The sequence below is a fragment of the Carya illinoinensis genome, chromosome 4 (genome assembly GCF_018687715.1).
Source record: "Carya illinoinensis cultivar Pawnee chromosome 4, C.illinoinensisPawnee_v1, whole genome shotgun sequence".
NCBI lineage: Eukaryota > Viridiplantae > Streptophyta > Magnoliopsida > Fagales > Juglandaceae > Carya > Carya illinoinensis.
In genome coordinates this window covers 14,746,993-14,773,636 of record NC_056755.1, presented here as the reverse complement: position 1 = coordinate 14,773,636, position 26,644 = coordinate 14,746,993, and the positions used below count along the sequence as shown (strand labels likewise).

Below are 26,644 nucleotides of genomic sequence, written 5' to 3'. Positions count from 1 at the left end.
ATCCGTGAGGCTTGTTGGGCTTTTTCCGGCCAAACGATGGCTCCGTTGGCAGTGAAAATTGGTGGGGTGGTTCACCGGAGGGAGGGGAAGATTTTGGTAGGGGTGGTGTGCCGCACTGTGGCCGGCGGCGGTGGGTCTGGGCTGATGATGTTTCCGGCATGGGAGAGGAGAGAGAGAGACGAACGGGGGGGTTACGCGCGGGAAGTGGAGGGGAAAAAGGAAGGGAAAAAGAAAAAAAAAAGAAAAAAGAAAAAAAGAAAGAAAAGAGAAAAAGAGAAAAAGGAAAAAGGAAAAAGAAAAGATGTAGGAAAAAATGAGGTCCAATCCTCACTCCGGAAACCAAAACGGATCCGTCGAAAACGACATTAAAAATCGTAAAATGACTAATTAGATAAAACACATCATCAAATAAATAAATAAAAACTAATTTTAAAACACAATAATTTAAAATAAATAAATCAATATATTAATTAAATTAAAAATAACCCTTCAGTGAAAATACACGCAAAAGCGGGTCATCACATAAACCTCAACCTTATAAATAAATATACTTCAATTAGAATTATTCATAAATACACATCCAAAATTCTTCAGAAAAAAGATTATTCTAATGTTCTTTAACCCTAATACAGAATTGTTAAGTACAAAAAGAGAATGCCTTGGAGAACGTTACTGAACCATCTTTCTTACTTTCTTTTCTTTTTCCTTTTTTTTTTCTTCTTTTTGATCGAAGTAATGCTACTGAGCCATCTTATTGGGACTAACAAAAGCATCTCTAAATATACAAAGGTGCATGCTTAGATGAGTCAAAATTATTTTCCATATTATGTTTAAAGTTATTGATGATCTTGCATTCTGATTCTATTCTATATTCATATGTAAAATATAGTTAAGCTATGGAAAAAATTTGGATAAAAAACCTCGACATACAAAAGAGTATGTCGATGATGTCAATGAGTTTTTGAAGTTTGCATGCGAGAATTGTGCTACAGATTCGCCGATTTGTTGCCCATGTAGAAAATGTGGATTAAGTAAGATATTCATGCCTAACATGGTATATGATCATTTGATTAGCTATGTAATTTCTTAAGGTTACACCTTTTTTCATGCTCATGGGGAGAGAATAGGGGAGGCATTTTACCATGCTACTGATGCCCAAAATAATAATGAGCAAATAAATAAAGGCTCTAGTGGGATGACAACCATGTTGCATGACGTTTTCCCTATGTTTGATCCTGAAATAGTTGAGGATGAGCCTAAAATAGGTGTGGATGCTAGACAAGCTAGAGTGCAAAATGAAAATCGACAAGGTTCTAACTAAAGAGTTAATAAATTTTACAATATGTTAAAAGATGCCGATGAGCCATTATATGAAGGGTCAACAAAACATACTAAGTTTAGTGTTATCATACATCTTTGGAATATGACGTGTTTGGGTGGATTGAGTAATAGCATATTTATAAAACTACTTGAATTTGTGAATGAGTTGCTCCCACCAGGAGCAACATTGCCTAAAAATATGTATGAGGCAAAGAAGTACATGAATGAGTTAGGTCTTGGATATGAGAAGATCTTAATATGTCCCAATGGTTGTATGTTATTTTGGAAGGACAATGAGAATTTGAAAACATATATGGTATGTGGAACGTCAAAATGGAAGCAAAGAGAGTCTATGGATGATAGGTCTAGAAAAGATAAAAGAAGTCCAACAAAAATATTACGATGGTTTCCATTAAAAACAAGGTTGCAAAGGCTTTTATGTCATCAAATACTTCTTCACAAATGAAATGGCATGCTATAGGCCGCAATAATGATGTGGTACTAAGGCATCCAGCAGATGGCATGGCTTGGAGGACGTTTGATTCATAACATGATTATTTTGCCTTTGACCCCCGCAATGTTAGGCTTAGTTTATCTGCAGATGGCTTTAATCCTTTTGGTAACATGAGCATTTTCTATAGTACCTGGCCGGTTATGTTGGTACCTTACAACTTACCTCATTGGATGTGCATGAAAAGATCAAGTTTCATGTTAACGTTGATTATATAGGGACCATCATCACCTTCAATGAATATAGATGTATGCTTAGAGCCTCTAATATCAGAATTAAAGGAATTATGGGAGGTTGGAGCACCAACCTATGATGTTTGCTCCAAAGAGATCTTAACAATGTGGGCGGCTTTAATGTGGACGATAAATGATTTTCCTGCTAATGGTGATTTGTTTGGATAGAGTACGAAAGGTTGTTTAGCATGTCTTTATTGTATGAGTAACACATGATCTAGATGGCTCAAACATGGAAAAAAGTTTTCCTATATTGGGCATAGACAATTCTTGCCAAGTAATCATAGGTGGAGGATGATGGCAAAAACATTTGATGGTACATGAAAAATTGATCCTTCACCTACTATGCCAACACTTGATGAAATTTTGGAACAATTAGATGATTTAAATTGCAATGATAGAACAGATCGTATAAAAGAAAAAGAGTTGTGGGGTTGGCTAATGTTAAGGAATACTCACGGAAGAAACGTAGTATTTTCTTTAGTTTGCCTTACTAGAAAGATAATTTTTTGCATAATAATCTTGATGTGATGCATATTGAAAAAAATGTAATGGATAATATTATTGGCACACTGTTAAATATTTATACAAAATCAAAAGATGGCATAAAGGCAAGACTTGACTTATAAGAGTGGGGTTTGAGACCGCAACTTCATCCGGTTATAACAGCTGCAGAGAAGACATATTTGCCTCCAATTATTTTCACAATGAGTAACAAAGAGAAAGAAGACTAGTTGAAGGTTATACAAAATGTAAAAGTATTAGACGGTTATTCTTCAAATGTTTCATGTTGTGTCAAGCTTCAACACCATACTGTTGTGGGCATGAAGAGTCATGATTGCCATATACTGATGCAACAGTTCCTACCAATTGCATTACATGGGTCATTACTTAAGAAGGTAATAGAACCATTAATCGAGCTATCTGGATTTTTCAAGGGAATTTGTTTCAAAACGTTGTGGCTTGAAAATTTGGATTGATTGGAATCTAGAATACCTTACATATTGTGCCAATTAGAAATGATATTTCCACCATCTTTTTCATGGTTATGGTGCACTTGACTATACATTTAGTTGCAGAATGTAAGTTTCGAGGACCTGTTAATTATCGATAGATGTATTCCATTGAAGGGTATGTTATAGTTATTGAATTAAAAACACATAAATATCAGTTGAATGAAAACATTTAAAGAAAAAAAATAGTAAAAGTCATCTAATGATTTATGTGGTAGGTACCTACATCGACTTAAGTTTCATGTGCGTAACAAAGCTGCACTAGAATGTTCCATTGATGAAGGATATTTGTTGGAGGAATTATTGATGTTTTGTTCTCGTTATTTAGAATCCGCTCGAACGATTTTCAATAGACCATCTAGAAACTCGGATGATTCTAAAGGGAAAGTTGTTGCTGTTCGCCTCGATTTTATGTCGTGGACCCAAGCACATCGCTATATTTTCTTCAACTCTGACGATTTCACTCCATTCCACATGTGAGTTGTAATGCTTAATACGTATGAATCAAATTAAATTTCATTTATATTTGTGTAATTATAACAGACATTTGTGATGTCATGAACATATATAGGATGCACTTGGAAATAATGAGGAATACAGTTGATGGAAATCATTTATCGAATGATGAATTATAGAAGAGGCATGAAGACCAATTTTGTAATTGGTTCCAAGACTATGTATGGATTACACCCAAGACCAATTTTATTATGCCTCTGTAGCTTTTTTTCGTCATTTTAATCAATGTTAATAATCCAACCTTTCAGGTAAAGAAAATGGATGACAATGGAAGAAGTGAATTGGGCCATAAAGTCATAATGCATTCTAAAGGTCCCATGCAAGTTGCCAAAGAATTTAAGCGAATTGTCATTAATGACACAAAATTTCGCACTAAGAATCATGAAAATGGGAAGAAAACTCAGAATTATGGTGTTAGTGCGTGTACTGATCAAGATGGCCCTACTTGGTATGGCCAATTAACACACATAGTTGAGGTTATGTATTATGATGGGTTCTGATATGTGTTATTCAAATGTGATTGTGCAGACGTTGCTCGGGATAGAGGTTTCAAGGTGGACGAGTTTGGATTTAATCTTGTAAATTTTTCTCATTTAGTACACATTAGTAGTCAGATAATTGATGATTTGTTTGTTTTATCTTTCCAAGTACCTCAAGTGTTTTATGTGGCAGATGAAAGATGCCCAAATTGGGTTGTGGTTGTTAAGACAAAACCAAGAGACGTGTATAATACTGGTGAAGAGGAAGTGACTGACAACAATGAGGATGGATATTTAGTTAACAAATATTTTATTAACACTTCCAACCATGAAGCTATTGAACTTGGTATTGAAGATGTTGTGCGGACGCAAAATGACATAGATGGAATGACGATTGAAACTCCTCAATAGTGTTGAGTAAGAAATATATAATGTTAGACTATTTAACATGACATCTCTTATCACATAAATCTATCTCATATCATGCTCCAAATATTATTATTTCTATTGATTTGCATATATGTAAATTTATTTTTGTAAAGGTACAATGGATCAAAAAAAAAAAGGCAAAGACTACCATACCACAGCTGCGAAGACAATCTACAAGATTACAAGCTGTTCATAGTGAGCCACAATCTAATAGGGCAGCCCATTTATTACCCTCTGTAGATGGGCCACCCCTTTCCTTTAATAGGATGGTGGAGTCACCACCTTCTACAGACTGTCCTTCCCAACCATCATTATCTTCATAGCAAGGGACCCAACCTTTTATAGATTGTCCTTCTCAATCATTATTATCTTCACAGCAAGGGACCCAACCTTCTACATCGAGCCAAATGGGAGGCCAACTATCCACACATACGAAGATGAGCAGAGAGACCGAGCCATGCACATTTGTACCAATAGCACCTAGTTCGGAAGCAAAAAATGTCGACTTGTGTTCTGACATTGGAAATCGCTTTCTCGTCATCGTTGGTATGTTTTTGTTTTTCTTGCTTATTATTTATTTCACTATGAATGCAGATTTACAAAATACTAATAATATAACTAAATCTATTTTTGCAGATAGTAATGGAGATCGAGTAAAGAGACTATTGCAGAGTTGGCCAATCTTTGGTTTAATCTAGAATATATGGTAACAATGCGTGTATTTCTATTATAGATTTATAAAATCAACCAACTAGTTATTTTAATCATAATTCTCATAATATTTGTGATGTTGTAGTCAAAATGTAATAAAAACAAGGAGTGTCGTAAGAAGCAGGTGGTTGTTCATAGCAGGGGATCAAAAAGTTTAGCAAGATATGCCCATAATGTGGTATTTATTTAATTAATATTTATTTATTGTTGAATATTTGTTAGCTCTTTGTTTTCGATATATGTGTTTAATCTAAAATATTGGACATAGAAAAAATCAACTGGGGTAATGTCAATTTGAGCCTAGTTGTTTGTCAAGACCCATAAGAAAAAGGATAGCACACAATACAATGATGACACGATGAAGAAAGTGGTATGTTTATTTTCAAATTTATTACTTTTTTAATTTTAAAAGATTTATAAGATGAAGAATAATGTGTATTTTGTAATCACGAGTATGCTAGACTAACTAACTTGACATGACTTGAAAGGTTGTCCCGATATACACAAACTGTATTCGAGATGAAATGTGACTAGAATATGAAAGGACAGAAGTCTTGACATAACAAAACATAACTTGAACATGACTCGAAAGACATGACTTACTTGAGATAAAATTATTTTGTAGCACAACAGAATATGTAACAGAAAATATTTCATAACATGACATAACATATAACAAACAACATACTTAACATGACATACTTGCTACAATGAATGTTACATGATATAAAATACATGTAATATTTAGCATACTTAACATGGCATACTTATAACATATAGCAATATGTGACAGAATAGATTGTGTAAAAGGTAAATATTCATGACAGAATAAATCATGCGTAACAACTAAATATGTAATGACGTGGCATGACATGACATATATGGTAACATACATATATAAACTATATTTCCCTTATCCATCTCACATATATAGTAAACTAATAATAAAATACAAAATATGAGGAACTATAAACGGTATTCTAAATGTTAGAAATTTAATTACTAACAATTAGAAATGTGTAAATGGGACAACTTCTAGTAAAATTACCATTTTACTCTCTACAAGTGAAAAAATGACTATTTTATCTCTAACTTGAGGATTTCACATCCTAACTTCAAAAATTATCAAAGTTTACATTCCTCATGTAAATTTTGTCCTTAACTCAAATATCAACTTAGAAAAATTTAAAATAATTCATAACTATAAGAAACTCACTATGGCCGAAACATTCATAAGCCATTTCTCTTAATTTTTGTTGTAAATTCTTTCAACTTTAAAACTTGTGATTAAACTAAAATTTTGCAACAAAGATCTTCCTATCCAAAGTTTAAAAACATAATTAAAACGTCCATTAAGAAAAATTAGTTTAAAAAGATGAGATTTTCAAACTAAAACACCACACCATTTAAAAATGTATCCTAAAGAATATCTAACCATCAAACTTAAAATTACATGGCTAAAAATCAATAAAACATGGATCTAACCCAAAAAATCAAATCTTAGGCTAACCAAAATTCTCTTGTATAGAAAAATTGTATCCTTGAAACGAATACTAAATATCTTCAAAATAATATCCTAACATAAAAATAAGAGACTTAGGATCGTTATATAAAAATATCACAGCGTTTAGAATAAGATCAAACCAAAAAATATTCAAATTTTCTCCAAATAAAAACTGGTTTTCCATTTCTAGTTTTCAAGTTTCTAGATTTAAGAAAATCTATCATTAAAAGTTTTAGTCATACAAAAAAACCTCAATTAAAACTCATAAAAACATGCTAGAAACATTCCAAAAATTTTTCGGATCAAGATATGTCCATTAGCTTGGTCAAAAATTTTAAAACATAATATACACTCTAGTTTCACAATTAGAATGACCTTTCCATGGTTAGAAATAATTTTGAGAAGCCAATGACCATGGAATGAGATGAATAATATATATATATATATATATATATATATATGAAAACTATACTCAAAGAAAAATAACTTTTATGAAGGATTCATCATGTGAAAATACTTACAAGGGGTTAAAAATTGCCACGTAAAAAGACTCAGAAATCTGCCTGAGATAGCTCTTTTGGGTTTCTCTCTAAGAATGGAATGAAGAAGTGATGAAAGGGACTGAAATGTATCTTACAAGACTCTAGACTTCTGGAGGTGGAGGTATGTGCTTGAATGACCCTTGATTGGTGGTAACTATGTCACATAAAATGGAGAATAGTGAGGGGCAAGGACTGCTCCAATAGCTGTGAGGTATGGAGGGTGACGAGATACTATTGGGCGCAGTTAAGGGAAGTGGATGGCCTGACATGTAGGGGACGAAACTTCTTCAAGAAGCTTTACTAACGTGGCCAAACTCATGGGCCTTGGTGGGCCTCAACCAACTAGACTTCAACTTGGAGTTTAAAGGGAGTTTAGTTAGGGTTTGGGATGCTATAATACCCAAATCCATTTTATCTTGGCCCAATCAGTTTTCAAGATTTAAAAAGTTGGATAATGATGTCATAACAAGAATTTGGTAAATTAATAGCATGTGGAAGTGATTTAATCAAGTGATTAAATACAATGCTAGAAATTGGATTAAAAAAGGTTTGAAGACCAACTTTAGGGTTTGGGAAAACCGTTTTGGGTTTCGGTTTCAACAAAGTTTTTGGAGTCTCAATTACATTCCAACCATTTTAGGATTTCACTAGGGTTGAAACCCTGTTTGATTTGGCTCAATTTGGTTGATCAGATGAAAAAATAGGGTTTTGCTTAGGTGGCATGATCTCACATATTGATTTTCTTCACAAATCTATCTAATGGTTCCTCTTGGTACCAAGTGTCTAATAATATTCACAAAGTGTGGTTCAGATCTTGCCAAGTGTCCAAATAAAACTTCTTTAACCTAATTTGGACATTCCATAATGTGATTTTAAAAACATTGAGCCTAGTGTTACTATTGAGGTTACTATTAACTCTGGAAATGTGAAAAATAAATTTTGCACTAAAAAATCCTAAATATACAAACCTAATTGTGCAATTTGCTTTTACCAAAATTATACCTCGAAGTGCCTCAAAGAAAGCAAAACGCGTTTTTGAATAAGCGTATCGTTTGAAAACTGAAAATGAGATTATGGTGCCATAGAATCCTAAATAACCAGCTGAGTCAATTGGTACAAAATTAAAAGATTTGGTCCCGCTTGTGGTTTGGTGGAAGTCGTGATGTCAGGATGTTAGCCACTTAGGTCATACACCCCTCTAGGGCTGAGCACCGACACAACCGGAGTCGGTATCTGGGTCGTCTGACTCCGACTCCGACTTTGTCGGAGGCCGGACTCCGGCTCCGAAGGGTATATGCTCCGCTTCGGCTCCGGCGCAGACTTGTCGGAGCGAAGTCGGGACGGAGTCGGTGAGAAATCTTCAAAAAGACAAACCCAAACGACGGATTCAGCGCAGGGGAGGGGAGGGAATCAAAACCAAAACCAAATCCATAACAGAAAAGAGAAATCAAAGAGTGAGAGAGTGATTCGGCGCAGGGGGAGGGGAGGGAAGAGGGGGGGCCGGGAAACCTAATAATAACGTTTTGAGATGAGAGGTGAGAGAGATCGGGATTCCGGCGCAGGGGGAGCCGGGGAGGGGAGGGAATCGGGGGGGAGAGAGAATCTGAGATGAGAGGTGAGAGAGACACCTCGGTTACAACTCAAAATGGGATATACGGGTTCACGGAGGGACGACGGAGGAGCTCCGGCACAGCACGGCTTCAGAATCTTCAGATGAGAGGTACGGGCTGGGGTCGGTGAAGGTTGGGATGACTCAGATGAGAGGAAAGTGAAAACCCACTGAGGAAGAAAAGTGATTCACTGACAGCGAAGGGGGAGGGAATGGGGGGGGGGGAGGGAGTTGAAAACCCATTAGGGTTGCACAGAAACGGCGCCGTTTGGGGTTATTGTAACCCCAAACGGGGGGGGGGGGAAGTTGAAAACCCATTAGGGTTGCACAGAAACGGCGCCGTTTTGGGGGGGGGGGGGGGAGAAGTGAAAACCCATTAGGGTTGCACAGAAACGGCGCCGTTTGGGATAATTTTAACCCCAAACGGCGCCGTTTGGGGTTCAAAATTGGGAAAAAAAATGGTACTAATCTACTTTAAACAATAAAAATAAATTAATAAGTTAGTAAAAATATATTTAAGTTAGTAAAAATATATACTATTATATATATTATATATTAGTGATACACTAATACTAATACTAATACTATTAGTCTATTAATATATAGTAAATTAGTAATATTTATTAATTTATATTCTATAGTCTAATAACTAGATAGTCATCATAGTCTAGATATAATAACTAGTAACTAATAATATCTAATAACACTAGTTAGACTAGATAATAACTTAAAGATACTAATTTAATATACATATAACTAATATATACTATTAAATATATTATATATTAGTAATACACTAATACTAATACTATTGGTCTATTAATATATAGTAAATTAGTAATATTTATTAATTTATTTACTATAGTCTAATAACTAGATAGTCTAGATGTAATAACTAGTGACTAATAATATGTCTATAACACTAGTTACACTAGTACTAATAGATAATAACTTAAAGATATATATTTAATATATATGTAACTAATAATATACTATTGAACTATATTAGTAATTTACTATATACTAATAGTCTAATACTATTAGTCTATTAGTAAGTTAGTATATAGTATAATAGTAAATTAGTAATATTTATTAACTTATTTACTGTAGTCTATAACAAATATTAAATAACTAGATGTAATAACTAGTAACTAATTATATGTAATAACACTAGTTACACTAATACTAATAGATAATAACTTAGAAGATATTAATTTAATATATATTAACTAATAGTATACTATTATATATATTATATATTAGTAATACACTAATACTAATACTATTAGTCTATTAATATATAGTAATATTTATTAACTTATTTACTATAGTCTAATAACTTCTAACTAGATAGTCTAGATGTAATAACTAGTAACTAGTAATATGTGATAACACTACACTAGTACTAAATCAGCACAGATTTTTGCTGATTCCGGTGCCGTCGCTCCACCTTCGGCCACCATCTCTTCACAGCTTCTTCCTCTACCTCTTTCCGATCTAACCCATCCAATTTCGGCCTCGATCCGTTGCCGGAGCAGCTCCCACTAGCTCAACTCCGTTCAACCCCTTTAAGCTTTTCCACCGCCACCCACTGCCAAAAATTCACTTCTTTTAGCTTCATAAACATCTCAAGGCTATTCCCTATCAATTTCGTGTCTTGGTTTATCACCGTTTGAAAGTGGGTAATTTATTACCCATGGCCACAATGTAAAATACACTGTTACGTTGATTTTCCTCCGTCATTTGCAACACCGCGAGCTTTCAAAAAATACCGTATGGCGCTGTAAGTATTTTTCAAACTCTACTTTTAGATTTAAATATATTTTGCTCTTACAATAAAATTATCTGGTTGGTTGGTTGATTCTAGACTGAATCCGAGGAGTTCGGAAGTTAGATGGATTGAGGACGGAATTGCTTGGTTTGTTGATTTGTAATTGGTTGGTTATTTTGTGCCTTGAGGTTGCATTTACATGGTGCATGCACGTGCATTTTATTTAATTGAGAAAATCATGTTTTGTTGGCGTAAATGGATTTTCGGGTGCGTGTGTATCACGACCCCAAGCCGGGATGGGGTATTATCTCAGTGGAACTCCTCTGGTCACTCGGGAGTAGATAATACTGAGTGACATCTCCTGGGTTGTCGCTGGGCGACGGTCAGATCGCACGATATGGTAACGCTATCGGGTCGACTCCGTGGTCCCTAGAGTGGTGGGGACTAGAGGATGGCCTGGTCCAGGGACGCGCTGGGCGCGAGTACTGGGCATCACTCGTTTAGGTGTCACACACGTAGACGTTACCTGCGGTGTGGCACAGGAGCTAGAGTGTGCGGATGATCCCTAGGGGAGATCATGGTGCATGCAATAATTGGATCGGTTTTATGGTTTTGGTTATGGGCCATTTTCTGAGAAAATGACGAGGTTTGGTTTGAGGGTATGTGATCCATTTTCTGGGAAAATGGTAGTTTATTGATTTGTGCCATTATCTGGGATAATGGCGAGGACTGGTTTCAAAGGTTATGTTTTTGGGCCAAATGAGTTTTTGGCATGCGTGGAAAAAATATGGTTTTACGGGTCATGTGCATTGGCATTCCTTTATGCATATTGTTTGAGTTTTAATATACTTTTATCTAGTGGTGTTTGGATCTTACTTACCTGTGGCACCATTTTTGGTACAGCAGATTTTGGTGTAGAGTTCGTGGAGGAGGAGGAGGCTGAGCTTGAGGATGCGGCTCCGCCGGAATTCTGAGTTGGAGTTATGCTTTGTAGTTGGTTTTAAAACTATATTTGTAGTTTATAATATTTTATTATGTATGTTTTGAACAGCTTTGTATTAAACTAAAAAAAATTCTGGTACTTAGTTATATGACTTTTGCTATCCGCTGCGTGTTTCTTTTTGTACACTTATTGCATGTATACACACTTGGCACTCATCGATAGGGTGGTGACCTGTAATGTCACCATCCGAACGTCTCAATTTTTCCATGTCCGTACGTGGGGATTTGGGGGCGTCACACCCAATCCTTGACGACAACATCCTCTGACCTCCTCCACTAGAGAGGCCACAAGTTCGACTCAGGAGCATTACTATCTCACTTGAACCTGTTGTCACCCAAAGACAATTTAAGGGGCATCACTCAATATTATGTGCTCTGGAGTGATAAGAGGACCTCCATCAAGATAATACTGCATTTCGACTTGGGGTCGTGATACTCACACACCCACGTAAAACCATTTAGCCCAAAAATCTATCAATATTTCATAATCACATTTACATGATAATTCACAGTTTGATGGCAAAATTTTCAGCAAACATCTACAAGTTATAAATCAGTCCAATGAAAAATTTTCAGCAAGTATTTTATATGTTATGAAAAGCTTCAACAATTTCACAACTTCTACCACAGAGGCACACACAACAAGCAAAAGTTTCTTCATAAAATTATTGACAACCCAATGGCATGTAAAAAGGGAAATCAATCAATGCACAAATTTATTAGTTCCAAATTTTCTTTCATCAAATTACTTACCTCTATGCGGTGGGAGAAATTTCTGTATGCATACTAGTCCTCCCATCTTCTTCTCCAAAGTTGGTGCATTGTGAATGGCGAAGGAGTTGGTTGGCATGGATGGGGATAACCCAACCACGGGGAGAGAGAGAGAGTGAGAAAAATTGAGAGGGAGATAGTGAGAGTGGGAGAAGTAAGTTGAGGGAGGAAGAGAAAATGATGAAGAAAAGTACATATCGACGGTAGAGGAGCCCGGTGATGCCTGGTGGTTCACATCAGTAGCAGAGCTTGTGGTGTTGTCACTATTAAGTACGGTAGAGGCGTGATGCCAATGGAAGAGAAAAATAGATAAAGATGTTAGCAGCACTCGACATTGCTTCCTAGCATAGCAAAGAGTGGTAATTATGGCTTGGCAGAGTATAATGGCACAAGGAAAGAGGCTAGGATGGACAAGGACAGGGACCAAGGGTTAGAGATGGTGTGGAAAAAGGAAGACCCAATTGACGAAGCTACAATTGGCAACATTAGGGAGCGTTAATGGAAAACTGCTAGGATAGGGAGAGAGGCAGAGAGAATGAGATAGAATGAAAGAGAGAGCCACATTGAAAGAGAGAGAGAGAGAGATAGATGGAGTTGAAGTACTCATTGGTGTGGAGATTGGGGTCGACGAATAGGAAGACAATGGTGGTAGCATGATGGTGTTGGGTTGGCTATCAAGAGTAGAGAAAGAAATAGAGAAATAGAGCGGGGCAGAGAGAGAAGCAAATGGTAAGAGAGAAGAGAGAGATGTTGTAAGGGGAGAAAGGGAACTGAACCCTAAGGGGCTTAAAATGGTGTGCTACAACTCCTTTTTTTTTTTTTTTTTTTTTCTAATCATTCATCTAGGTTTTCTCCATAGGTTTGTGCGGCTGAGTTTCAGGCTTACTGGGCCAAGTATCACTAAAAAATAAATAAGCTGATGTATGGTATATTGTAAAAGTCATTAGGTAAAATTTGAACAGTATATTTTGGTGATATATTTTAGAAAACAAGATACAAAAACTGTTGAGAGTGCTCGTAGAGAGAAAATAAATTCCTACGACTTTTAGTTGGGAAGCTCACAGTGGTATTCTTATGGTGATTGGATGAACTTTTACTATACATCCAACAAAAGGCTTATATTCAATCAAATAATTTGTAAATAGCTTAACTATGTAATTTGCAAAAAAGTAAACTCTGAATATAACACTTCACAATTTATATGTAAACAAAATAACCAATCAGCCAACTACAATTCGTCGAGTGAATCAAACATATAATTAAGATATAATCAAAATATATCCATCAATATTATCTACTAAATGATCAATGCACAACTGATCATATGTTAATGGGGTTTATCAGATTAAGCTAAACATAATTGACTGGGAACGCGGTAGAATACTAGTAAAAACATCTTTTTATTCCATATTTTAGACCTTAAAATTTGTGAGAACATTAATTTTTTGAAACCATAAATTGGTTTTGCATTGATTCATGAAACGTTTCCTCTCTTAAAATTCTCAACCTCTGTTGATGATCTCATGATCTAAACCCTAACTGGTCAACCACACGTTTTGCAAAATTATCTCAAAAAATATGTAATTTGTTTATCATAACCTATAAGTGTTCCTAGCATTGAAGCTAACATAACACTTAAAGCCATAGATTATTGTTCAATGGTTTAGTTTTTGTGATAAAATGTTTTTATATATTTAGCAAAGTCTTTGTAAATATTCACATGTACTTTGGTGTTATATTTCATGTTTTGTCTAAGTTGAGTTTATATTGAACTCAACAGATAATTGGATGTACAACTCGAAGGTTAATTAAACTTAATCTCTGCAGATTAGACGTAATAAGACTTTATATTGGTAACTTTTTAGAATTCATGGTAAATATTGCAATCATGCCTAACCTCATGACCATAAACCATAATTCATGCATGCTTAGTTTCTCAACATGTTTGATCTTTTCATCATTTGACTACCAATATTATACAAAAAGAATTTTTAAAATAAATATATCGCATAAAATCATATTAATTTATAAGATAATTTATGTAATTATTTTTATGAATGAAATTTTTTCTTATTTAAATAACATGTAATCACTATTCAAAAACATTTTCAAATTCAATATGCTAAATGAGAAAAAAAAAATCCCATTTCAAAATTGTATGTAAAAATTATCAATTAACTTGAAACAAATCAAAATTGTCAAATTTACTAGTCAAAATATATACCAAGGCTGTCCACACTAGTGAACATGGGACATTTTCTTTATCTAAACTAATGAATGTATGATCATTGAAAGAGTCTGTATGTTAATAGTCCCACTAGTACTGAACTATATATGGAGTTGTTATTGACATCATAGCTGTGAAACAAACTTTGCGGAGGATTTACTTCCTTCTTATCTAGATCATTGATTAGAAAACATAGGGAACATAATAAGATAGAGATTGTCAAGAGCTTGATTTTGAAAATAGGAATATATAGGATCTCGATCCTCATACATCAATTATGGATGAAAGTATCATCAATGCAACCACAACAGCTCTCATACTTGGACGTAGTTGCGGATCCTCTAGTGTACATTCCCTAGCAAGCATGGATACCTACAAGCAAACGTTTCTATAGCTTTATTCCATTGGAAATTGTAAAAATAAATAGTAGTTGGATTTTTTAAAAAGTTGTTTCACCTTCCAAACTGAGTCAAGTGGGTAGTCATCTCCAAGCCGAGGGTCAATTAGTTTGCGTAGGTCCTCCATAGGATTATTAGGCCGATTAAGAGTAACCTCAAACTGTGAATCATAGAAAATATATCAATGTGGCTTTTCCAAAAATAATCTATAAGTGGTACCAAAGGAGGAAAATTTAGCATTAAAAAGGCCTTATATGAAGCCTTTATTAGAAGAGTGATAAGATTTACTAGTGTCATGAGGCTCTTATATTCGACAATAGAACTGTTTGGCTTGAACACAGCTTGCTTTCCAGAAATAAGTTCATAAAGAACAACCCCAAAAGCATATACATCTACTTTGGGAGAAACATCTCTGCACTGAGCATATCTGCACAAAAAATTGGGTTAAAGTTTATTCAATTTTGTACAGGCAAATCCATACATTTACTTTTCCTCCCCTATTGGGAAAGAGTCCATGACTCCATGCATGGGGGATCTGTGAAATTAACATATCAGCATGCGTAGATAATCGCATATATAGATATGTATCTATGGTTGGAAAATTGCTGAAAATTTACAATGTCCTTGTAGTAGCTTGCATGCATATGTTGCAAAGCACTAATATTTCATTATTGCTGAATTCACTATTGCCTCAAAGGCCAACTTACTCAGGTGCCATGTATCCAAATGTTCCCACAAGATGGCTGGAGAGTAGGGATGCTTTTTCTTTGGTATGTCTAGTTAATCCGAAATTTGCAACCTGCAATAGATGCAAATATATATATATATACATACAAATATATATATATATATATATATCAATACAACAATTTGAACAAGCTTCCAAACATCTATAACACTAAAATCATTGATGCAACCTTGCCATGGAAGTTCTTGTCTATCAATATACTTGCTGATTTAATATTACGATGAATATAGACAGGAATAGTGTGCTCATGAATATGTTCGAGAGCTCTTGCTGAATCAAGGGCAATTTGCACTCGAGTGGACCATGGCAATGGGTCTCTCCCTGTAAGGAATGTCAATTGAATTATAAGCATTTATTTGAATATGACCATCTGTAAAGATCCTAATTACCATGCACATGGGATCTCACCTAAGGAGCCACGCAAATGCTGGCTTAAGTTGCCATTTTCAATATATTCATAGACTAGGAAAAGAGACCCCTCAACACAATATCCGATCAACCGCACCTGACACGATTTTTTGTTTAAGTGATATATAATGCATAGAAGATGGAATAACAGAACAAACAGAGCAAAACCTAACATACAAATTAGCTTTCTTAAACGCCAATGATGTTGGTTTTGGGAAAGAAAGCACATTACCATGTTCAAGTGATGAACATGTGTTAAGACATTTAATTCAACAAGAAACTTTCTAGATGATTGCATGTCCATCTTCTTGATTGCAACTTTCTGCACATATTGAGTGAAGGGAGTGCTATTAGGAAATGTGAAAATTATATGCAAATTAACAAGATAAAATGCTTAAAGGTGGGTGTGCTTGGTTAGTTATCCATGTAGAATGCTAACAAATGCACCAACAAACATGAAGCATAACAGATTATGCAACTGCCAAATAGTACAAAGATGTAAATTCGGTATTTTTTTTTGTCATAAGTGAAAGTTCATTAATAAATTCATGGGTATGTACCCTCCTATTATTTTTTCTTTTTTCAATAAAAGTTTGCACTAAAAAAATATTCTCCAAATTTTTCATATTTTTTCTCATACACTAAGTAGATGAATGCCTCTTGCACATCCCTAAATTTAGATTGGGTGCTGATCCTACATACTCAACTAGACCAATATTCCCATGCAAATGCAAGGTAGTCCTCTTGGCCTTTGAATTTAGATGTACGCTTTGCCAAGTTTGTTCTCAATAAAGTCTTCTTAGTCAATTAAATATCAAAATTCTTACCATCTTCAATCTAAAAGCCAGAGCCACATAGATTTTCTAATTGAAATTTCCTATAAGGTTTCTTGAAGAATGCAAGCGGCCATCACACTTACAAAAAGAGTACTATAGTATCTGTTAAAAATAAATGTATTTTTTTTAATATTTTAGAAATAGTCATCTTCATTGTACGGTAGCCAAAGTCCATTGAACCTTGAAACATGAACCATGTGTCTAGTTTATTTATTGTGCCTAGGAAGTTGTAAGGGCTGGTTATAGAATGTATCTATTTCTCATATATATATATATACCCAATGCAGGATCTTTTCCACAATATTTGGAAGAACTCAATCATAGAATTCTTCCTAATTCCTTTATGCTTTTCTCACAAGTTACCCATTTAACTAAATATCAACTTGTAATTCCCAATAATGGTATTAGAGCTCAAGTTCGATCAATTTTGGGCAACGGGCACCATGGCTTCTAGTTCTTCTCAACCATGTTGGTGGTGAAAATCATGAGAATTGGAGTATAAAAATGATGAAAAATTTTCAATCTCAAGATTTGTTGGAGGTGATAGAAGATGGAGGTGATTGAAGATGACGTGTCTCTACATGTCAAACATCAAAACAAAAGGAGCTTAAAAAAAAGATGCAAAAGCTCCTTTTGTTCTCCAAGAAGCACTAACTAATACAATCTTTTCAAAAATTATGGGAGTTAAATCATCAAAGCAGACTTGGGACACATTGCATGAGGAGTTCCAATATAACACCAAAGTATGAACTATCAAGCTCCAAACTCTGAGAAGAGAATTGGATAATCTTAGAATGAAAGATTATGAGATTGCTAAAGATTTTTGTTCAAGGATGATGGAGATTTTAAATCATATGAGAGCTTATGGAGAAGAAATCTCTTATCAAAGACTGGTATAAAAGATATTAATCAGCATGAGGAAAAAATATGATCCCATTGTAGCTGCAATTGAAGAGGAAAAATATGATCCTATTGTAGCTGCAATTGAAGAGTATAAGGACTTATCATCTATGTCAGTCATAAAACTAATGGGCTCTCTACAAGCACATGAGCAAAGATTGAATAGGCATTCCAACGCCTCTACATGATCTGTCAAGGCAAAAATCAAGATGGGAAATGGTGTTTTTATGGATGCAATAGGAAAACGCACAATTGTTATTAATACAAAGAAATGAACGAGATACATCAAGGAAGTTCTTCTCGTTCCTAGTCTTGACCAAAGCTTGCTCAGTGTTGGTCAAATGATGGAGAATGAATATTCTCTACATTTTGAAAGAAATGAGTGTACTATATATGATGTAAATAAGAATTAAGAAATGAGTCAAGTTAAGATTGGTAAAAGTAGAAATTCTCCGATTTATTGGAAATATGCAACAAAAATAGCTGTGAAGGCTCAAGTTAGCAATCCAAGGATTTGGCATCGAATTTTTAGGCATTTCAACTTTCATGTACTCAAAACTCTACATCAAAAAATATAATAAGACTTTCCAATTAGAGGAGAAAGATGGAGCATGCGAATGTTGTCTACGTGAAAAACAACATCAACAACCATTCCATTCAAACAAAACATAGAGAGCCAAAGAATTGTTGGAACAAGTGCACACGGATGCATGTGGTCCAATGAGAATACCATTTATGTATGAATGCAGATTTTTTATTCTTTTTATAGATAATCATAGCTGAATGACATGGGTAATTTTTCTTTGAGAAAAATCATTTGGAACTTTTAAGATATTCATTGAAAAATAAATTTTCCATTACATTAAGATTTTAAGAAGTGATATAAGTAGAGAAGATACCTCAAATGAATTTGAGGTATAAAATTGTGAAGACGGGCATGAAGAATAATCTCACTGTTGCTTATTGTCCACAACAAAATGAAGTATCGAAGCGAAAGATCAAAACCATCATGGAAATACGTTACTATCATTAGGTTTGGAACTAGAGAGATCAGAACTAGAGAGAGGAGCTCTCGCCTCTCTCTAGAAAGCCAAATAGAAAATCCTTCACAGAGGGAGGTGGGAGCTCCCACCACCCTCCCCTCTCTTTTTTCATGTTCTTTTTTTGTTTTCTTTTGTTTTCCTATTTTTATAGTTTAATTTGGTTGGGATTGTGTCATTTTTGCATCTAAAGGGTGTCGGATGCTCATTTGGGCTGCTTCTGTAGAACAAAGGGAAGAGGGGATGGTGGGAGAGAGGTGGTGTGGGACAGAGCTTGATGCTCTGTTTTGGTACGGGCGTTCATGGGTCGTTTGTGGATGTCCTGCTTCGAGGATCATTCGGTGGTCTTTCGGCGTAGTGGGTGGATGGAAAATGGCGAGGAAGGAAGGCAAATGGTGAGGGAGATGAAGAAGTGGTTTGAGGCGAGGCGGGGCTACTCTGGCTATGGTACGAGTTGTGGGTTTTGGGTTTGAGCCGAGGATGGTGGTCCTTGGCCGGGGTGAGACGACGTCCATGGAGGAGGTAGATGGCGACGGAGCTTGCTGCTCTATTTTGGTGTGTGGTTTTATGGGCTACCTCCCTATGGTTGCCGTGCTTTCACCTGGGTCAGTGGCGCTTTCCATGCATCGTGGTGGAGCGGCCGGCTCGTGTGCAGGATGGATAATAGGGAAAGTGGGTGGCGGCGGGAGAAGGAAACGATGCAACGCTAACGAGTTGGCTTGGGCTGGGTCCCCACGTGCACAAAAGCTGGGTTTGGCTTAGGCTGGGCCCCCACGTGCACAAAAGCTGGGTTTGGCTTGGGCTGGGTCCCCACGAGCACACAAGCCCTTTATCAGTTTTTTTAAGTTTTTATTTTTTTAATCTATATTAGGTTTTATATATAATAAATAGGCTGGTGTCCCACTCTTTTTTGGAGGAATGTGGGTGTTTTTGTCCTACTCCTCTTTTGGAGGAAGGTAGGTGTTGGTACTCTTCCTCCTTGAGAGGAGAGAGTGTGGATGTACTCCTCCTCCTTGGGAGGATGGAGCGTGGATGTACCTTTCTTCTTTGGAAGAAAGGTTGTTTTAGCTCTGTTTTGACAGAACGCTTTCTCTTTTGACTGTTGTCAGGAGAGAAGGTGTAGAAGTTTAGACAATGTCTGTCACAAAGAAATTTATTGACAGGGAAGCTCCTGAGCAGTTGCGTTAGTTGACTTATAGTCTGGTTCTCCTGTATTGATAAGTCACAGTTGTAACTTCGTTTATGAATGAATGCGATGAAGCATATTTCCATCCAAAAAAAAAAAAACCATCATGGAAATGGCAAGATCAATGCTAATGGACAAAGGACTTCCAAATAAATTTTGGGCAGAATCAATATACACATCTTTATAACTGCTTAATAGATGTCCAACAAAAGTAGTGCAAAATCATACTCCTATTGAAGCATGGAGTGGATTGAAGCCCTTAGTTAAACATCTCAAAGTATTTGGGTGCATACATTATGTCCAAGTCCTAGCTACAAAAAGACACAAGTTGGAGGAGAAGACTAAAAAAAGTATTTACATGGGATGCAGAACAAAATCAGAAGGGCATCTAGTTCATAATCTAAGTTCCAAGAAGTTTATTATTAGTCATGATGTTCAGTTTGACGAAATGTTGCTTGGAATTGGAAAAAAGAGAAAATAGAAATGAAAAGTATCATTGTGCCAAATGAAGTACTTTAGGAACATCAAGAGGCCAGAGATCCCAACTAATGGATCAACTCCACCTTCATCACCCAAATCCTTTTCCCAATTCATCTTCAAGTTAAGCCAAGTCTTCAACATAATTACCTCCAAGAAAGATAAGGGAACTATGTGAGTTGTATAAAACATGAAACTATTCAGTTTTGGTTCGAAACAACTTTGAAGTTGCATCAAAATATGAAGTGTGGATGAAAGCCATGGAGGAGGAGACAAAAATGACTGGAAAAAACAACATGTGGGAGTTGGTAGATTGTCCATGTGTTGAGGAGATTATTGGAGTTAAGTGTATTTTAAAAAAACACTTAATTTTGATGTCTCAATACAAAAGTATAAAGTAAGACTTGTAGCCAAAGGCTATACACAACAACATAGAGTTGACGATAATGAAACTTTTGCCCCAGCTGCTTGAATGGATACTATTACAGCTCTTGTTGCTCTTTTAGACAAAAGTAGTGGAAACTACATCAACTTGATATAAAGTTGGCTTTCCTTAATGGACTTCTAAAATAATAAATTTATGTAGAGCAACCACAACAGTTCACAATCACTAATGAAAAGGAAAATTTTTTCGATTGAAGAAAGCAATCACCTCAAGCCTAGTATAGTAGAATTGATAAATATTTTACTGACCTTGGTTTCAAGAGGAGCGAAGTGAGCCAACGCTCTACATCAAGACCCAAGATCACATGGATATTCTCGTAGTTCGTATACATGTTAATGATATAATTTTCACAAGAAATAATTCATCAATAATTGAAGAATTCAAGAAAGACATGATGAAGACTTTTGGAATGAATGCGCTACTTTCTAGGTATGGAGATAAGTTAAGATAAAGAAGGAAGTTTCATTTCACAAAGAAAATACACAGAAAAGTGATTAAAGAGGTTCAAAATGTATGGTTGCAAATCAATTGCTATCCATTGTTACATAATGAGAAATTAAATAAAGAAGATGGATAAGAAAAAGCAGATGCTTCTCTCTATAGGAGTTTAATTGGAAGTTTACTATATGTTACTGCTGCACCTCTAGATATCATGCATGCTACAAGCTTATTGTCCAGATTCATGCAAAGTCCAAGCCAAGAGCATTATGGTAGAACAAAAACATTGCTTTGATATTTGCAAGGAACAATGGATTATGGAATATTGTACAAGTCCACTTCAAAATCAAAGGTAGTCAAATTCACTAATAGTGATTAGGCTGGATTAGTAGACAACATGAAAAGCACCTCTAAATATGCAGGCAAGCTTGGTTGTAGAATTTTTTCATGGGCATCAAAGAAACAAAATGGCCTTTCTAGTGAAAATAAATAGCTGGAAAAGGCCATAAATTTGCCAAAAAAATACATTTATGGTGATAAAATAGTTGTTGGATCATAGCCTCAAATATTGTGTGCCAAATGTTTATTTCCAATGACATTTTGCAATGGTCGCAAATAATTGGTCTTTTCGGGTGAAATACATCGCCACAAAACCTCAAATGTTTTGCCGCAAAAGGATGTTAAAACATGGTTAAGCATCGCCAGAAATACATTTGGCCGCAAATACCACTTTTTGATCTTGTAGTGATATACATTACAACAAGTAAAGCAGTATGCCAAACAATATGGCTTAAAATAATATTTGAAGACATTGGAAAACCACAAGAAGATCCTACAAAGATCTATTGTGGCAACACATTGGCAATAGCTATGGCAAAAAATCTAGTTTATCATAGTCGAACAAAACACATTGTCACTGGAGTACTATCACTTTCTCATAGAAGTAGAAGCAGATGGAGAAATCAATATGAAATATATTGTGAAAGTGAAGAACAGCTTACAGACATATTCACAAATGCATTACCAAGATAGAAGTTTCATTTATTGTGAAGAATGCACGGAGTTTCAAAATGCAGTAAGGAGTATATAAAATTAATTCGTTTTTCTTGAATATTCTAAAAATAGTCATGTTCATTGTATGCATGGTAGCCTCATACCATTGAACCAGCTTGAACCATAAACCATGCATATATATAATTTATTTATTGTGTCTAAGAAGTCGTAAGGGTTAGTTCTAGAATGTATCTACTTCCCCTATATATATACATACCCAATGTAGGGTGCTTTGTAAGGCAAGCCAATAAAATAAATCAAAAAAATATCTGTATTTTCAACAATCTTTGGAAGAACTCAACCATAGAAGTCTTCCTAATTCCTATAACCTTTTCTCACAACTTACCCATTTAACTAAATATCACCTTGCAATTCCCAACATTATCATTTAATATAAGCCTACATGCATGCATGACTACAACTCTTGATCACCAATGGCATCAAGAAAATTACATAATGCTCAAAACTTCCACGTATAATTAATGTGCAATTTAACTAATGTGATTACCTCGCCCCTCAGCTCTGCATAATAAACGGACCCAGAGCCACCTTTACCAATCTTATTAGCCAGACTGAAGTTGTCGGTAGCAGTAGCAAGTTCTTCATATGAGAACTCTACCGATATGCCCACAGTTATGCCTTTATAAAGACCTGAAGCCGGACCATCATGAGCAGGAGGAGTACTACTAGTTGAATATTCCTCATCCTTGACGTTCAAGGTACTTCCTGGCCCTAAATCAAAGTAGAAGGGAAAAGGCAAACCAATAAGCAGTACTGAGCTTGTGTACTCTAATGATCTCCATATATCCAATTTCATTAATGGTCACTACGATTGCATATATATAAATACGAGCTCAAAGCATTTTTCAGTATCGCTGCTTAATTAAATGGGATTTCCTTATAGGTTAAATTTTGGCAGACTATTTTGCAAACAGCAATGCTACATACAGTCGTGGAATTACAAACGTCGTACAATCGCTTTGAAAAAGAGTGAGGTCTACGATTAAAAAGTTAGTTTTTTTTTTTATGTGGGTTCTATATTAATTCATTTTTTTCAAAGCGACTGTATGCCGCTTGCACAACCACGACTGCAAATATCATTTTTCTTTTGCAAAATACAAAGATATATAGGAGTTCTGACACTGGTGGAGATATTGTCATTAATTTTCCCGACTCTCCAAACACATACCATGATGCCCATTCGGAGCAGATAGATCTTTGGATGATGCCGAAGGAAACTTCGCCTCCGGATCCAGCTTCTTCTTTCGGTGACGACATCCGAGATATATAAAAGCAGCAAATAACAAAAAACAAGCTACTCCTCCAATAACTGCACCAGCAATAACTCCTCTCGCTAATCCTGCTTATAGTTAATTAGCAAATCATGTTAAGCTTAAAATTAGTACGTAGCACTGCCTCTGCACTTTTATATCTGAGACATGATCGATGTCTCAAATGTCAAACATAATCCCTGTAAAACCAACTGCATGTGGGAGAGGATCGAACCTTTTGAGCTGCAAACGGGAGGAAACCACAACAAATTAAGCACGCTTGTAAATACAAGACAAACTACAATAGAAGTAAATATAGCGGCCTTTTCCTTTACTATATATGAAGATCAAATTTATACAAGCTGTATACGTACCTTGAGGGCAGAGATGGATAAGTACCATTTTGATCTGCAAATAAACCGAAAAAGAAAAAATAAAAGGAAATTTAATGGAAATAGATCATAGCCCCAGAAAATATATATATTGGATGGAGAAAAAAAGAGTTATAGTACTCTTGATGCTTGAAATTCAGTGAAATCATTTGTAAAAAAAAGAAAAAGGTTATAAAAAGACCAATTATCTAATTTATGACACTTTCTCCCTGTCAAGTTTTCAACCCCTCAAACCTAATCTGCTCTGAACCTTGGTCCACCACTCTTAAATATTCGTTGTGCAAAAATGATCTCAAAAGATGTGTAATTTCTATATCATAATCTAGATTCAAACTAGCTACAGAACAGATTCGAATATCTACTTGTTTAATTCCATTGAATTTCGAACATATATGCTTCAACTGAGATCGATCTGAGTAAGATCGATCATGTAATCGTTAAGTTCCTCGGATACGAGAACATAAATTATATATCCAATGAATGCTTAAGTAAACTGACTCATTAACTAAAACTCATCAACTCAAAACACAACAAAATTCTACGTCACCTTTGCCTGGAATATACACCACCCCACTCCCTTGGCTGAAATTCACACCCGGGTTGCAACTCTGCAGCAAGGTTGTATAACTTGTATTAAGACCCGTCTCCGCCGCAACTGATTCCAGTGTGTCACCCGCCCGAAGCGGATACGTAATAAACAACCCGAAATCCTCCGAAACTTCGCTGTTACCGCACGAGCATGTTACGGGCACGTTCAACGTCCCATAGTCGGGTAGCATACTGGGGTCGTAGGTATTAAATTTCAGCAGCAAATCGACTGTTGTCAGGTTCGCATACCATTTGCGTGCGACCTTCTTGTAGTAGTCCCCAGATTGAAGCGAGTAGTTAAAAATGTAACCCAGAAACTCGTCTTCGATACATTCACATGGGAACGGAACATTGATTGTTATGTTCTGCAATTGGGTACTGTTTTTGTTGGGTATCTTTTGCTTGTTGTAAGTCAGAATAGTGTCGGCGTTAATATTAAGAGTAGATTGCAAAAGCGTAGAAATAAACGAGAGATCTGCGCCGTCAGACACGTAGTACGAAGCTAAAGCTAGATGATGATCACATTGTTTACTGCATTTGGATTCGGCTAAGTCGGCACAGAAGATTGAGACCAAGACAATTAATACCAAACACTCGAACTTGGGTTTCATCGGATGGGAAAACTTAGAACGTCCCATGCAAATGATCTGTGAAATTTGCTGGTGATCGGGGGGATCGAAGAAATTAGAAAGAAAGATATAAATTCAGACTGAATAGTACTGGCCGGGAGTTTTAAGATCGTTGTCTGGGTGATTATATTGATGAGTGGGGTTAGGACCGTTGACTTAATTGGCAAAAATACAAATGATTCATTCGCTATAATCGGTGTAATGGCATAACTTATAGGGCGCTTTCCCTATGACCGAACAGACTATAGCTAGCTAGGGTCAAATATTACAACGTAAGTTGACCGCAAAGAATATATATTCCAGTCAAATATGACAGAGTGAAAGTGCTCTAGTCTGGTCATATAAAGACGCACCAAGAAAAATGGAGCTAATAATTGGTCCAACTCATCCTATTTCTATCAAAATTTAGAAAAGACTAAAGATTTTTATATGTCCTAAATAAACAAGCCACGCACAATTTTTTTTTTTTATTGTAGATTTTTATCACGAAAAAATGTAAAAATTTTATTTTATTAGAGATCTATTTATTTTTAAGAGGTTTCCACGATTTTTATCTACTTAAAACTTATATCTAGCATTACAATAAAAAACATTTTGTCAAACATTCATAACCATAATTATATATACAATTTTCAAGTAAATTTTTTATAAAAAAGTACACTACCATGAAAAAGTGTGAATTTTCTTTTTTTTTTTGTAAAGCCACTTTTTTTTATAAAGATAGCTAGTAGAGATACAAAATAATTTCACAAATGAATCTTATATATTGATGTGGCATATTGCTAATGTGCAATTTCTCCCATTTGTCTTCTCTCTCTTTCTCCCCTACCTCTCTTCTCCCCCCCCTCCATAGTCTCCATTCCCCGCCTCCCTGTGCCTCACTGACATCGTTGCCTTAGTCTCTCACCAACGTCATTGCCGAATCTTCCTCACCTTTTGCTGACGTGGCTGCCACACCTCACCTTCCTTGACCCTTGCCAATATTGGCTTTCACTAACGTTAGAATGTTGTTGTCTCTGCTGTCGCCCCTCACCTGTAAGTACAAAATCTCTCTCTCTTCTCTTAGTTGGGTTAAGGGGAAGGGAGTGGGATGGGAAAGGGATAGAGAAAGGAGGGAGGAGGGGAGAGGCATGGGAAAAGAGGAGAGAAAGAGAGGTGAAAACGGGGAGGGGAAGAGGTGTAGTGTGCCACATCAGT

The 26,644-nt window shown here is 35.7% G+C and overlaps 1 protein-coding gene across 1 annotated transcript; it reads right to left on the bottom strand.

Moving 5' to 3' along the window:
* Window positions 1-14,700: 14,700 nt before the first annotated feature.
* Window positions 14,701-25,603, bottom strand: LOC122306894 (lysM domain receptor-like kinase 3). Its single transcript, XM_043119450.1, has 12 exons — window positions 24,778-25,603; window positions 24,213-24,246; window positions 24,074-24,081; window positions 23,757-23,927; window positions 23,076-23,299; window positions 16,425-16,514; window positions 16,193-16,289; window positions 15,954-16,105; window positions 15,744-15,835; window positions 15,325-15,463; window positions 15,095-15,196; window positions 14,701-15,010 (listed from the first exon to the last, which is right to left on the bottom strand). Exons 1-12 carry the CDS (start codon window positions 25,454-25,456, stop codon window positions 14,903-14,905), a joined length of 1,896 nt encoding a protein of 631 aa, XP_042975384.1. The 5' UTR covers window positions 25,457-25,603; the 3' UTR covers window positions 14,701-14,902.
* Between the last annotated feature and the right edge of the window lie 1,041 nt (window positions 25,604-26,644).

Coding starts and splice junctions, on each gene's coding strand:
- LOC122306894 (XM_043119450.1), bottom strand. CDS start 25,456: ATGGGACGTTCTAAGTTTTCCCATCCGATGAAACCCAAGTTCGAGTGT. Junction 16,290..16,424: donor ATGTTCATCACTTGAACATG/GTAATGTGCTTT, acceptor AAATCGTGTCAG/GTGCGGTTGATCGGATATTG. Junction 15,197..15,324: donor ATAAGAGCCTCATGACACTA/GTAAATCTTATC, acceptor TATGATTCACAG/TTTGAGGTTACTCTTAATCG.